Source organism: Carcharodon carcharias, chromosome 3 (genome assembly GCF_017639515.1).
Source record: "Carcharodon carcharias isolate sCarCar2 chromosome 3, sCarCar2.pri, whole genome shotgun sequence".
Lineage (NCBI taxonomy): Eukaryota > Metazoa > Chordata > Chondrichthyes > Lamniformes > Lamnidae > Carcharodon > Carcharodon carcharias.
Window position 1 is genome coordinate 54,372,188 of NC_054469.1, and position 15,401 is coordinate 54,387,588.

The following is a 15,401-nucleotide window of genomic DNA, read 5'->3' on the forward strand; positions in this document are numbered from 1 at the left end:
ATATTGCATAATAAATATAAAGATTGTAACATGAACATCAATATTAAAACTGCTGCAAAATTACCTTTTAACCCATTCATCCTTACTATTCAAACATTTTTTAAGAACACATGATTTCAAACATTGGACAAATTTTTCGTAAACTACTTCAGCTTCACATAAGCACGAAACAGATTTGTAGTAGTTAGAATGGACTATATTGTGAATAGTTTGCAGGAGTGCTGAGCTCAAAGCCAAGAATCCAATGTGGATGGGTGAAAACAGAATATATTTGTGGGAATGGGTTAAAGGCTTACTGTGAATAGAAACTTTAAGGTTGCATCTTGCTGATTGGAAGGACAAGGAGCTACGCACTGCTGAAGAATAAGTGCCTAAATGGTGTTATAGAACAGAGATCTGGGGGTGAAAATACACAAATCACAAGTATCAACAAAGGTTAATAAGGCCATTAAAAAACAAAAAAGTGGGGTTCATTTCTCAAGGGAAATAGAATAAAAAGTAGAGGAGTTATGTTAACCTTATGCTAATTTTTTAGGTTATAAAACGGTTTCATGGGGTAGAGATAAAAATGATGTTTACACTTGCAAGGGAGATGAGAACTCAGGGAAATAAATATAAAATAAGATCATAAGACACAGGAGCAGGCGTAGGCCAACTGGCAGCAAGACCTGGACAACCTTCAGGCTTGGACTGATAAGTGGCAAGTAATATTCGTGCCTCATAAGTGTCGGGCAATGACAGTAGTATAAAGGGTTAATAGCCATTATGTTAACAGCAAATATACAACAAGATATTAAGGGGATAGATGAAACTATTGCTGTTGGCTAGGGAGTCAAGAACTAGGGGTCATAGTCTAAAAAACAGCCAGATTTTCAGGAATGAAATTAGGGAATGCTTCTACATGCAAAGTGTGATAGAAGTTTAGAACTATTCCACAAAGTGACGCTAAATCAATTGTTAAACTTAACAATTGAGATTAATTGATTTTTGCTAATCAAAGATATTAGGATATGGGTAAAGTCAAATATAGAGATTTGGGTCACAATCAGTCATGATCTCACTGAATGGCAGAACAGGCTCAAGGAGCTAAACGGCCTACTCCTGTAACTATTTTCCTAAGAAACAAAACTACGCAATAAGGTCAGCTACTTGTATAAAGTTGAAGAGCAGGAAGCATGCCATTACTCATCTTAAACATTGCCACTTTAGGAACAAGCAATATTGACTTACTGGACATGGGTGAAATTACTTTTTTTATTACAAGCAAATGCAAAACCTCTTGGCACATGAAGTTCTTCCACACAACGTCCATACTTCATGTATGAGACCAGACAGACTGTGATCATTAACAAGCTGTTGGAGGGCTTCATAGCAAAGTCCAATCTTGTCCTTGCCCAACATTCATGTATACATGCTTTCAATCAATTTCAATTTATTCTCCACGTGGAAATTTATTTCAGGTACACTGCATGCTCATTGAAAAAATTATATAAATGAATAACAAAAAGAAAAAAATTATCCTATTGCCAGTCTAACTGACTAAAATATGTATTAAAAACTATTCCAATACATTAAAATAATCAGCGAGTCCCAACATGAGTACATATCCTCATCCATTCATCAAACTCCTATCAAAAGTTCTTTTAGAGAAGGCCACAGACGAGTTCAAGAACCGATTTGCCCTGCACATAAGGAATTGTCGTTTTTTCCCTGAACTCATCCAACAGTAATGCTGAGACAAAGGTTGATTCTCACTATTCAAAAAAAACTCCTGTCAAGGTTCTTCAAGAACAGATTTAGTCAAGAAAAACCTGCTCATCAAATACACATCCCTGTCTAGTTCAATAATCTCTGTACCCTTAAAGACTACTTTCCCAATACAACAATACCAGGAAAGAAATCAAAAAAGGAGAGCACTCTCAACTACAGCTATATAGAAGAGTTTCATACTTGTGCCATCTACTTGAAAGGATTTTAATTTTCTGAGGTTGTATAAGCATATGTATCTATTGGCCACCATATCTCTACACTGTTCCTCCCAATTCAGTTTATCATCTACTTTGATACGACGATACTTGTAGCTGGTAACTTTTTCTAGCACTGTTATGATCGGTGCAGTTGGTAAAGCCGAGTTATCTAAAAATCCCAGAGGGAAACTTTAAACAACTATCATAACCTATAATTTTAAGTGTTATGTTTGAGATGCGACTCTAAACTCAGGAATCAGGCCACCAATTTGAGGTTTTACATTAACCTAAATGAAACATTTTATTAATCTACACAGGTTAAAATATATATATATACACAAGGCTTCAAATTAGTACTATCATAACTTTTAACAAATTGCCAAACTAATCTCCATTAAGGCAACAGCAACCCATAGACTTAACCGAACATCAGGCAAAGCATTTTCACCACACAAATTCAAAAAGAGGTTCTTTTCACTTTGATTCCTGTGGAGACAGTTGGAGGCTTACAGCTGTCTTTTGATCTCACATTGCCTCAGCCCTACGCACACAAAACAGAAGTTATACCTAGCTCATCGAATGTAAATTCTCATTGTATCACCAGCCTCTTTGAACTCCACCTTTTACAATAAAGCCCCTTTCGTAGTACCAATTTTATTAGTAATATAAAGGTACTCCTTGGTATCTGCTAGCTAGGTGGTAGTTTTCACCCCACTTCTTGAATGGTCTATGCAAAAAATGCAAATGCACGCTATCTCTCTTACATATCAAAACTAGTGCACATAAAAGCATTCAGACTAGCTGGCATTAATCCAATTAAGGCACATTCACAGACTAATCCTCTATTTTAAAAGAAAAAGAATTTACAATAATATATATATATTAATAGCTTCATGACATCCCCCTCCTTATCGCAAAATGAGCCATCATAATTCTAATAGACGGCTTAATTATAATAACCCATCTCACACTATCTCCTATACTTATTACACTATTACATTACCTGATGCATGCATTAACATAAATATATACAAGTCCTTGGTATCAACAGAAATCACTCTAGTTCAGTGTCTGGGATTTTTTTTTAAATGTCCCATTTTCCTTTAAGCTTTAAACTCTTGAAAATGCATCTGCAAACAGATATTTTCTTCCAGCAATATGTATAATATGTAGATTAAATGGTTGTAATAACAGACTCCATCTGAAAAGCCTTGCACCTTTGTCTCGAAATTTGTCCAAAAACTTCAAAGGATTATGGTCTGTATAAATAATTGTTTCTGATGAATTGTTTGCAACACTTGAATAGTTTGGCATAATTGGGTACTGCTAATACTAGTGTCATAGTTAATACAGTTTTCAAACTATCAAATGACTTCTGACACTCGTGTCTATTGAAACTTCTTGTTCTTTTTTTAATCGTTCAGTTAGTGGAGCAGCCACTTGGCTAAAGTTTGGTACAAATTTCTGGTAAAACCCACCCGTGCCCAGAAATCTCAATTTCTCGTTTTGTTGTAGGCACTAGGAAATCCACGATATCCTTGGCTTTCTTATCTCTCAGAGCCACCTTACCATGTCCAATGGTATGGCCTAGATACTTAATTTGTGCTTTTGCAAATTCACTTTTGGCCAAGTTCATCACCAAATTAGTTTCTTGTAGTTGAGTAAATGATTCTTCCAGATGCTGTAAATGCTCCTCCTATGTCTGACTGAAAACAATTAGATCATCAATATAAACCACACAATTGCTTAGAGCCGCAATTACTTCTTTTGTCAGTCTTTGAAATGTCGCAGGCGCATTCTTCGTACCAAATGGCATGACTTTAAACTGATATAGTCCACTTGGTGTTACAAAAGCTGATATCTCCTTTGCTCTCTCCAACGGTACCTGCCAATATCCTTTTAGCAAGTCAATCTGTGTGATCAATTTCAATTGTCCCACATTCTCAATGCGAGTCTCCAACCATGGTATGGGTTATAAGTCCGCTTTTGTCATCGCATTCATCTTTTGATGGCCCACACACAGTCTGTGTTCCATCTGGTTTCAGTACCAGGACAACAGACGAACTCCAGTTACTGCGACTAGACTCAATTATATGATTTTGAAGTATGAAATCAATTTCTTATTGTACTTGTGATAACTTTGCCGGATTTAATCTATAAAGTTGTTGCCTTATTGAAGATGATACTCCTTTACTTACATCATGTAAAGCTAAATGTGTCTTTCCCAGCTTATTTCCACCATAGGGTTGTGTGACTGCAATAGCTTTTCCAAATCACTGACACTTGCTTGGAAGGTAATTCAATATTTCATTTAAATTTTTAAGCACCCCCTCATTACCCAATTTGATTAGAGGAAACTTAATTTCAGATTACTGCACTTCTACCTCTTTCTCATCATCCACCATCACTAATACCTCTTTTTGTTCCTCTTCCCTGTCAAAGTACTTTTTAAGCATATTTACATGACACACCCTCTGCTTCTTTCTTCCATCTGGAGTATTTATTAAATAATTTACTTCAATTTCTTTTCAATCCTGTAAGGCCCACTAAATCTTGCATTTAATGAATCACCCAGTACTGGTAACAAAACTAGTACTTTCCAGAAACAAAACTGCAAATTTTAGCTTTCTTATCTGCTTTTATTTTCATCACTTGCTGTGATATCTTTAAATGTTCCCTAGCCAGCTCCCTGAAATTTGATACGTAATCCAAGATAGTAGTTTCTGAATTTTGACCCACCAATTTCTCATGAATCAATTTCCATGGTCCCTTTACTTCATGACCATAAATTAGTTCAAAACAGCTAAAACCAGTTGATGCATTAGGAGCGTCCTTAATAGCAAATAACAAAAATAGAATTCCAGTGTCCCAATCCTGTGCATAATCATGACAGTATGCTTTTATCATAGTTTATAAAGTTTGATGCCATCTTTCCAAAGCTCCTTGTGACTCCGGATGATAAGCTGTTGACTTAAACTGTTTTATCCCCAAACTATTCATTACTTCCTTAAACAGCTATGACATGAAATTTGACCCCTGATCTGATTGTATTTCTTTAAAAGTAAGCAATTAACTCCTCCACAATCTTCTTAAAGATTTCGCTTCAGGAAACCTGGTAGACACATCCAATATTGTCAATAAATACTGATTTCCACTTTTAGTCTTAGGGAGGGATCCTACATAATCAATCATGACCCTGGTAAAAGGTTCTTCAAATGCTGGTATTGGAAGTAAAGGCACCAGCTTGTGCTTTTCCTGTTATTTAGCATGCATAACAGATTCTACAGAATTTGACTGCATCCCTATGCAATCCTGGCCAAAAAAAAACCCCTCTATCTTTTCCTGCGTTTTCCTAATTCCTAAATGTACTCCCATTGGAATTTCATGAGAAATCCTCAGAATCTCATTTTTATACCCTAATGGGATAACAATCTGATGGGAAAACGAAGCATATATCTCAAGTGCCCTATCTAACAACTTAGACTGTAATAACAATGTCTAGTTTTCCTGTGGCAATTTCATTTGTTTAGCTAGCTTCTCAAATGAAGTAAAGAATGCTTCAATATCTTTCTCTCAAACTTTAGAAGAGTATGTACACATTTAAACATGCCCCCACTAAGTTCTACGAGAGATAAATCCTTCCTCACCTACTGGCATCTCTTTTCTAACTGCCAACATTTGCAGTTGGAATTCTCTCTCTCTCTTTCCTCCTTCTCCATCTTCAGAATATCTAATTCCCTTTTAAAAACCATTTCTCTGTCCTTTGCTTCAAATTAAAGCCTATTCAGTACCTTTGTTCAAATTCAAGCGTCATTTGTAACTGAAATCTCACTACCTCCAGCTGTGACTCACTAGTGACAGGTTTCACTCCCAACTGTAGATGTTGTGCTATACTTTTAACTATATCTGATTTCCTAGCACCCCCAGGGTAACCCCAATTTTAACTTATCTGCCAACTCTTTACTTATTTTTGGTTATTTTCTCCAACCGAATCAGAGTTATCTCTTCTGCTCCCAGACAAGCCTAGGCAATTGCCAAAGCTATCTTGCAGTCTCACCACTTCTAAAATACCTCATCAACTCCTGAAATCAAAGTGCCTCTCAGACTCACAACCTTAAGATGCACCAATTCTAAACCAATCAAGGAATTAGCAATACTTTTATCCCGCTAGAGCCACCAACTGTTATGAGCGATGCAGTTGGTAAAGTGAGTTATCTAAAAATCCCAGAGGGAAACTTTAAACAACTATCATAACCTATAATTTTAAGTGTTATGTTTGAGATGCAACTCTAAATTCAGGAATCAGACTACCAATTTGAGGTTTTACATTAAAATAAATGAAACATTTTATTAATTTACACAGGTTAAAATATAAATACACATGGCTTCAAATCACTACTATGATAATTTTTAACAAATTCCCAAACTAATCTCCTTTAAGGCAGCAGCAACCCACAGACCTAACCAAAAACCAGGCAAAGCACTTGGTTCCTGTGGAAACAGTTGGAGGCTTACAGCTTCCTTTTGATCTCATATTGCCTCTGCCCTGGGTGAAAAAATATTGCCTCAAATCCCCTCTAAACCTGCAGTCCCTTATCTTAAATCTATGCCCCCTGGTTATTGACACCTCCACTAAGGGGGAAGGTTTCTTCCTATGTACCCTATCTATGCCTTTCATAATTTTGTACACCTCAATCAGGTTCCCCCCTCAGCCTTCTCTGCTCCAAGGAAAACAACCCCAGCCTATCTAGATACTTGTATACATACGCGCACACGCACATGAACACACTGTATATTATGAATTAGAATTTCTGTTTGTGTAATTGTTTTGCCTACAACTGTTCCAAAGCTAATTTGCTTTCTAGTTAAACGAGCAGACTATAAAATCACCTCATGAATAATAAGTACTTTTTTCACCAATGCCTTATTTGATAACAAAATCTTAAGCTCTAATCATTCTGATGCTTGTCGCTTGAGTGCAAGCTCAAACAACGACACTGCTATTTTTAAAAGGGCAAACAATAAAAAAATTATGGAAAAGTTAACATTTTGGATCTTATTTACCAATTCCTCTTTCATGAGAGATAACTTAACCAAACATTACCTCATTAACTTGATCACGTTCTTGGTTTGCTTCTCGTTGCAGACATTGTATAGATGCAGAACTGACTGAGCTTGCCGAACTTTTAAGGGAATGGAAAGTGCTGATCAGCTGACTTAGAGGGACAGTCACCTACAAAATTCATACAATAAGAACTTAGTTATATTTGGCATTTTAAGTAACATTCACTTTTCTCAAAGTTAGGCTAAAAAACATTAAAACAGCTAAACATGAATAACAATGCGAAGATTGAGGTTTATTTATTAATGAACAAATAATTTTACTTCAAGACTTATTTAATATTGTTTTCAATAATGTGATCATATTATTGCTCCATATACTCAACTGCTATCAATTCAGGTTGTAAACGGTAGTATTTGCCATTAGAAACATATTTTCAGAAGGTAGAAGAAAACACATTCAAATTTCACTGGAAAGTATCTGCACATATACTTCGGACACAAGGGATACTGGCCTGCATCAACCTGCTATGCAGCACCTTGAAGCTAGATTCAGCCTGACAGCAAATCAGACATTTTTTCCAAACTGAGTATCTACAGCATCAAAAAAGTCTTGCAATCAGGACACCCCAAAGCACTTTACAACCAATCAAGTACTTTTGATGTAGCCACGACTTTAATGTTAAAAAATCAAAGTTGTAATGGAAGAAACCAAACCAAAGTGGAGGAGTTCCTGATATCTGCTGTCTATGAAGTGTGCTTGAACTTCTAATGATCAACTAATGATGAGCACTCTTTAGGGAGCAAGGTGGGGAAGGAGTGCAAATGTAAAGACATGCAGGATGTAAACAAACAACTGAAACCGCATTATGCAGTTTTTCTGAAATTTGCTATTCATGTAATACAAATAAGTGTATTATAGCTTGGCTAATTTAAACTTCAACATTAGCACCTAACCAAAACCAGTGGGCAAACATACCAAGTGATTCTGTGAAGTCATGCTAGAGGTAGACAGTGTCCTTTTGATCTAAATAAAAGCATGAATCCAAGATGATTTTTAAATGCAATAAATTACTGGACTGTTAAACGCATTAAACTGTTAAGCACATTGAAGTTATTCAGTAGTACAAAATTGTGATAAACACATTGAACAAATCTAAGCAAATTGCTCTTGCAGCAAGATTATTAAGGGCTGTGGCAGTTATGGATAAACATTTTTCAATCAGCTGGATGTCTGAAATGCTCATTATACCAAAATGAGCTACAGATGAATTTGCACAAATAAAGCTTGTTTGCTTGATATGCAATGCACCAGCTTACTCCATAGGGATACAATACAGGCATACCAAGAGAGATTAGCAGCAGACTGACAACAAAGTCTGAAGGCCCCAAGTGTGCAATTAAATACTACTAGAGTATAGCCAGCTAAAATTACAGCTTGCTAGGGTTAAACAAGGAGAAATTACTGTAGCTAATCCAGCTGGGCAAGCGTAACCATTAACTTGCAGGGTTATTTAAATCAAATGGGAATAGTATTGGCACCTGTCATAGGTCTAGTCTCGGTTCCCTTAAGGAATCTGAGTTAGTTGTTCAACGAAAGTATTCTGGATGAATTCTGGACCAGCCTGGCATGGGTATTGGGTTATTGAATGAAAAAAATCTGGCTTTAGTGGTACAATCTTCCAACACCACATTTCCATGTCAAAACTAATATTTCATTTTAAAAGCACAATCTGAACACATGCTTGTAAACTTACATATTTTTCATCTTAAAAATGTAATAATGTGCAGTAAAACTTAGAAAAATCCACAAAACAAGCACACCAAAAACTTCCAGGCTTTCTCTAGAATGTCATCTTTGTTCTGCTGCATTTAGACTTTTGCATGTGAACAGTAAGTCTAGTCTTATCAAAGAAACCATACATGGCTGCGATAACAAAGCTCAGGAAATACTCATTAATTAATGGGTCAAGGAAAAACCTTTACATGATGAGCTATTTTTAATTATTAAAAACCATTGTAGAGTTCTGTAGCCACAAGTGGGCATGAAACATTTGGCGAGGAGTCACTTGGGTGAAATGTTTCAAATAAAGTTCAAGTCAGCTGATGGAAGCTGCATAACTATTTCATTTTCAAATTAAAATTATAGTCACTTGCAAGTTTCTCAGTCAAAATAGGTTAATTACACTTAGTTGAAAATTGGTACATATGATTTTATTACTTCTTGCCACCTTGCACACAGACCTTTTTCCACTGTGTTGTAGGATTTTATCAAATACATCTTAATCCCAACATTGCAACACACCAATGTGCACTATGGAGCTTTGAATCTGCAATTTTCCACAGATTTTCTGACCTCAGTTGTGTCGTCGGGAGAGGCATTACAGTTAAAATGCTTGGCACCATTATTTTGCACATTCTAAAACAGCAGATGCACAGGTCAAACTGCCTGATCTCTTAACTAGGTATGGTGTGACGCATAGGGTAACCAAAAGATGAAAGAGAGAATCTAAAACAATGACTTGCTCCCACAAAACAAATATGAACTTGACTCTCCACATGCCAACACCATGGAGTATCAACTAATGCATATAATAAAAACAAAATGTTGGAAATACTCAAGAGGTCTGGCAGCATCTGAGGAGAGAGAGAGAAACAGTTAACATTTCAGGTCGTGATCCTTCCACGACTTTGATACAGTTACAATCCAGTTCTGGACCGTTAACATTTAAAGAGAAATCCAAAGACCTAGTTTTAACTAACAGAACTGCGCCACAAGATTTCACTTTTTTTTTCTATCAGCTTGACTGTATAGTAAAAAAAATGGCTTCTAACTATGCATGTTATGAACGCAGATTTATTTCTTACTTCCCCCAAGAATTCTCTCACAAGACATCAATCTTAAAGTTATTTACTTCTTTAGGAACCGCCCATATGTATGCCACAACTCTCTGGAGAATTCTCTTCAGCTATTCTCAGAGGTAAAAGTTTCATTTATGATCTCTTGACTGTGGATGGCTCAATGCCTTGTTCTGATTACTTTTCCAATACTTCCAAGCTAATTCAGCTGACTACTTTCTTTTGCAACAAGATACTGAGACCCACTGTAGATTCCCCCACTAGCTTCAAACTAGGCAGTTTCCAGCTTCTGTTCCCTCAAGATTTAAACTGAGATTAAGCCTCAGCTGCATTCCACATGGTCAATGAAGAAGTTAGGGTTTCACTCTGTTTCCGGTGCAGGTCTGTCACTTACTTTGGCTATCTTCTCTCAGTGAGCTGCAAACCACAGAACATACAACCTGCAACTAAAAACCTCTCCCAAACACCCAGATAAATTGAAACTAGAGAACCCTCCCTAAGCTCCATCCATCTCCACGATGACATCATGCTCTGGGCTGGCCTCAAACCGACCCTTAGATTAAATTATCCCTCATTTACAATTTTTTCTTTAATCTGAAGTAGTAAATGGGTTTTACAACCTTCAGGGTTTACTGAATATTTTTCAAGTAATTTTAGTTCTAACTCCCAAAACAGAACATCTCTTTGGACTGCCAGTGTTTGCAAGCATTGCAGCCGTCATGTCTCCAGCTCTTTAATTAAGTAGGCCACTTGCTGTGTTACAGCTCTGTCTCTTTCTGTTGTGACTTTATGAAACAAACATGGGTCACTTTTTGAACTGCCATTTCTTGAGGTAATCTGGCAATCTCTGAAGTCCAGCAATTTAATTACCTTGCCTTTCTAGCTGTCAACCTCTTAAGGAGACATGGCCCAACCTTAAGTGCAATAGGCTCCAAGTTTGCTTTAATTGCATGTATTCCATTTTCTACAGTTAAACTTTAATTCTTAAAACCAAACGCTATACTCAAACACAAACCATGAACTAGATACTTGCAACAACACTTCCCACCCAACTGTCACAAGTCACATAATCAACTGAGAATTCCTCAATCCAAAATGGAAACTGATGCAAACTTGTAACACTGCAATTACTCCGTTGCCAATGATTGCACTGTAACGCCCTGGTTTTACCTCTCCCACGTTCTCAGCTTGTATTGCAAAGAAATTCCTTTACTCCAGTCAACTCTATTTTCCTAACTTCCAAAATGCCACAAGTTTCTCCAAGTCAATTGCAGCAGATTCTGTAACTTCAAATGGGGATTAAATTCTATTCCAAGGCACTTCACAGAGGCATAATCAGACAGGAATGGTGTTAAACTCAAGAGGGAAGTATTGGGAAGAATGACCAAAGCGTTGGTCGAACAGGTGAGCTAAATGTAATATCTCCAAATTTGCAGGTGACAAAACTGGGTGGGAGGGTGAGCTGTGAGGAGGATGCAGAGATGCTTCAGTGTGATTTGGACAAGCTGAGTGAGTGGGCAAATGCATGGCAGATGCAGTATAATGTGGATAAATGTGAGGTTATCCACTTTGGTAGCAAAAACAGGAAGACAAATTATCTGAATGGCTATAAATTGAGAGAGGGGAATGTGCAACGAGACTTGGGTGTCCTCATATACCAGTCGCTGAAGGTAAGCATGCAGGTGCGCCAGGTGGTAAAGAAGCCAAATGGTATGTTGGCCTTCATAGCGAGAGAATTCAAGTACAGGAGCTTGCTGTCTTGCTGCAATTTTACAGTGCCTTGGTAAGACCACACCTGCAATATTGTGTGCAGTTTTGGTCTCCTTACCCGAGGAAGGATCTTCTTGCTATAGAGGGAGTACAGCAAAGGTTTACCAGACTGATTCCTGGGGTGGCAGAACTGATATATGAGGAGCGATTGAGTCGATTAGGATTATATTCACTGGAGTTCAGAAGAATGAGGGGGAGATCTCATAGAAACCTAAAATATTCTAACAGGATTGGACAGGGTAGATACAGCAAGGATGTTCCTGAAGGTGGAGTCCTGAACCAGGGGTCACAGTCTGAGGATACGGTGTAGACAATTTAGGACTGAGATGAGGAGAACTTTCTTCACCCAGAGAGTGGTGAGCCTGTGGGATTAGTTACCACAGAAAGTAGTTGAGGCCAAGACATTGTTATGTTTTCAAGGAGCTAGATAAAGTTCTTGGGGGGAAGGGAGTCAAAGGATATGGGGAGAAAGCAGGCTATTGAGTTGGATGATCAGCCATGATCATAACGAATGGCGGAGCAGGCTCGAAGGGCCGAATGGCCTACTCCTATTCCTATTTTCTATGTTTAGGAGCATCTTAAAAGACAAAAAAGGGCTGTAGAAGTTTAGGGACCCCTACAAGTTTGTATACAAGATCCTAAAATGTAATTTCAAGACTTTCAGCTACATTTGTTAAGTCCTTTCCTATAATCTTCATTTTTAAAGCACAAGCTCATGTCACATAACCACTTGACTTATGAACAAAGATGCAAACATTGGACATTGGAAATGAAAACAGAAAAGAGCAGTCATCACCTATAAAGACCAAAGTTGTTAATTTTTCAGTGTAACCCTTCTGGTATATTTCATGTTCTCTCATATTGTTTGCCCTTGATAGAATCTATACTCTGAACCTTTGCTCTTCGCCCATGATCTCATCAAGCAAAAAGGCTGATTAAATTTAAATAGTGATACCCCTCAGTGACATAGTCTGAAATAAACGACTCCAGTCCTGAATATTTAGTCAGAACATCAACAACTTTGCTTAATCAAAGCTCCAAGAATCATAAGGGCAGATTTTAACTCTGCATGGGAGGAAATTAGACATTGGTGGCCTTAAACTCATTGCAACATGATAAACAGTTAACCAAAAGACAGAGATTCTGACTGATTCTATTTCAACTAAATTAAAAACAAAAATGCAGTAAAAAATGCATCTCCAGTATTTTGCTTTTGTAAATTAAAGTTAAAATTAAATGTTGTGAAAACTAAAACAAGATTAATGAAATGAGGCAAAAAGTAAGATACTGCAGCTGCTGGAAATCAAACAGAAATGCTGGAAGTACTCAGGTCAGCCAAAATCTGTGGATAGAAAACCAGCGTTAACATTCCAGGTCTGTGACGTTTCATCAGGACCCATTGCTCACACTACCATTGCCACTTTCTCTCTGTATTCCCATCTGATAACTGTTACTGGCCACATCCATGTACAGACACAAACAAACAGGGCTACCAATGAGTTAAACGCACAAAAAAGGTGGATATGGGGGAATTGGGGGATGGTGGATGCCACCATAAGATATAGGAGCAGAAATTAGGCCATTCGGCCCATTGAGTCTGCTCCACCATTCAATCATGGCTGATAAGTTTCTCAACTCCATTCTCCCACCTTCTCCCCGTAACCTTTGATCCCCTTACCAATCAAGAACCTATCTACCTTGGTCTTAAATACACTCAATAACCTGGCCTCCACAGCTTTCTGTGGCAATGAATTCCATAGATTCACCACTCTCTGGCTAAAGAAGTTTCTCCTCATCTCTGTTCTAAAAGGTCTTCCCTTTACTCTGAGGCTGTGCCCTCGGGTCCTGGTCTCTCTTACTAATGGAAACATCTTCCCCACATCCAATCTAACCAGGCCTCTCAGTATTCTGTAAGTTTCAATCAGATCCCCCCTCATCCTTCTAAACTCCATCGAGTATAGACCCAGAGTCCTCAAACGTTCCTCATATGTTAAGCCTTTTATTTGTGTGATCGTTCTCATGAACCTCCTCTGAACCCTCTCCAGGGGCAGCACATCCTTCCTGAGATATGGGGCCCAGAATTGCTCACAATATTCAAAATGTGGTCTGAAAAGAGCCTTATAAAGCCTCAGCAGCACATCCCTGCTTTTATATTCTAGTCCTCTCAAAATAAATGCCAACATTGCATTTGCCTTCCTAATTACCTACTCAACCTGCAAGTTAACCGTAAGAGAATCCTGGACTAGGACTCCCAAATCCCTTTGCACTCCAGATTTCTGAATTCTCTCCCCATTTAGAAAATAGTCTGTCTCTATTCTTCCTACTAAAGAGCAGGACCTCACACTTCCCCATGTTGTATTCCATCTGCCACTTCTTTGCCCATTCTCCTAACCTGTCCAAATCCTTCTGTAGCCTCCCCGCCTCCTCAATACTACCTGTCCCTCCACCTATCTTTGTATCATCTGCAAACTTAGCCAGGATGCCCTCAGTTCCTTCATCTAGAACATTAATGTATAAAGTGAAAAGTTGTGGTCCCAACACTGACCCCTGCGGAACTCCAATAGTTACCAGCCGCCATCCTGAGAAAGACCCCCTTATCCCCACTCTCTGTCTCCTGCCAGACAGCCAATCTTCTATCCATGCTAGTACCTTGCATCTAACACCATGGGCTCTTGTCTTACTGAGCAGCCTCCTGTGCGGCACCTTGTCAAAGGCCTTCTGGAAGTCCAAGTAGATAACATCCATTGGCTCTCCTTTGTCTAACCTACTCGTTACCTCCTCAAAGAACTCTAACAGATTTGTCAGGCATGACCGTCCCTTTGATGAAACCATGCTGACTTTGCCCTAGTTTACCATGTACTTCCAAGTATTCTGAAATCTCATCCTTAATAATGGACTCTAAAACCTTACCAACGACCGAGGTCAGGCTAATCGGCCTGTAATTTCCCGTCTTTTTCCTCACTCCCTTCTTAAACAGGGGGGTTACATTAGCGATTTTCCAGTCCTCTGGGACCCTCCCTGACTGCAGTGATTCCTGAAAGATCACCACTAACGCCTCCACTATCTCTTCAGCTATCCAACTGAGGCTTTCGATGAAACGAGAGGTTTTAATCCGATGAAGGAAGAAATTTTATCAGTTTCTAACTAAGCAGTATGACATCGGTTACCGGCTGTAACAATGCCCCTGTGATTGCCTGGGCCCCAATTTCAAATACACAACATGTCGCCTGTCAGTCACACGCACCAAACCCTGTGGCCGGCTCCTTACCTGCGGCTGAAACGTGGACAGGGAAAACATTTCAAAGCCCGGCTTGACCTGTATGTACCGAGAAGCGGTGAAAAGTCCGGAAGCTCAGCTCTATCCACACCTAAAGGGTCCAACCACTCAACCGCTGACTGTCCGGAAAATGGCTTCCTCTCTGTGACGTCAACGCACCACTCCTTCCGGACGACAAGAGTTACTGCTTCCGGGATATGTTTGAAATCGTCACTTCCCTAGAGTCAAGTATCTGGCAACCCAGTAACTCACTGGCCTAACAACAGTCAGCTCATCAATAAGATAAAAGCCAAAAACTGCGGATGCTGGAAACCCAAAACAAAAACAAAAATACCTGGAAAAACTCAGCATCTCAGCAATGACTGATGGGCACCAGAGGGCCAGAGCGCATTGAGCATACATATTATCTTATGATTAATTAATTAAGTTTCCTTTGTTTTATTAAAAATTTGTATATTTTGTGCCCC

General features: G+C 38.5%; 1 protein-coding gene across 2 annotated transcripts in view; it reads right to left on the reverse strand.

The window, feature by feature from the left end:
* The window catches only part of yme1l1b (YME1-like 1b), a 44,674-nt gene extending 29,573 nt beyond the window's left edge, over positions 1–15,101 (reverse strand). Inside the window, exons 1-3 of one of the 2 annotated variants that reach the window (XM_041184138.1) lie at positions 14,926–15,101; positions 8,008–8,055; positions 7,072–7,200 (exon numbers count right to left, since the gene is read on the reverse strand). In XM_041184138.1, the coding sequence (XP_041040072.1) occupies positions 7,072–7,200; positions 8,008–8,055; positions 14,926–14,955 (207 nt within the window). In that variant the 5' untranslated portion in view covers positions 14,956–15,101. The remainder of the gene's footprint in view (positions 1–7,071; positions 7,201–8,007; positions 8,056–14,925) is intronic. The other variant, XM_041184139.1, reaches the window with a different exon arrangement.
* Between the last annotated feature and the right edge of the window lie 300 nt (positions 15,102–15,401).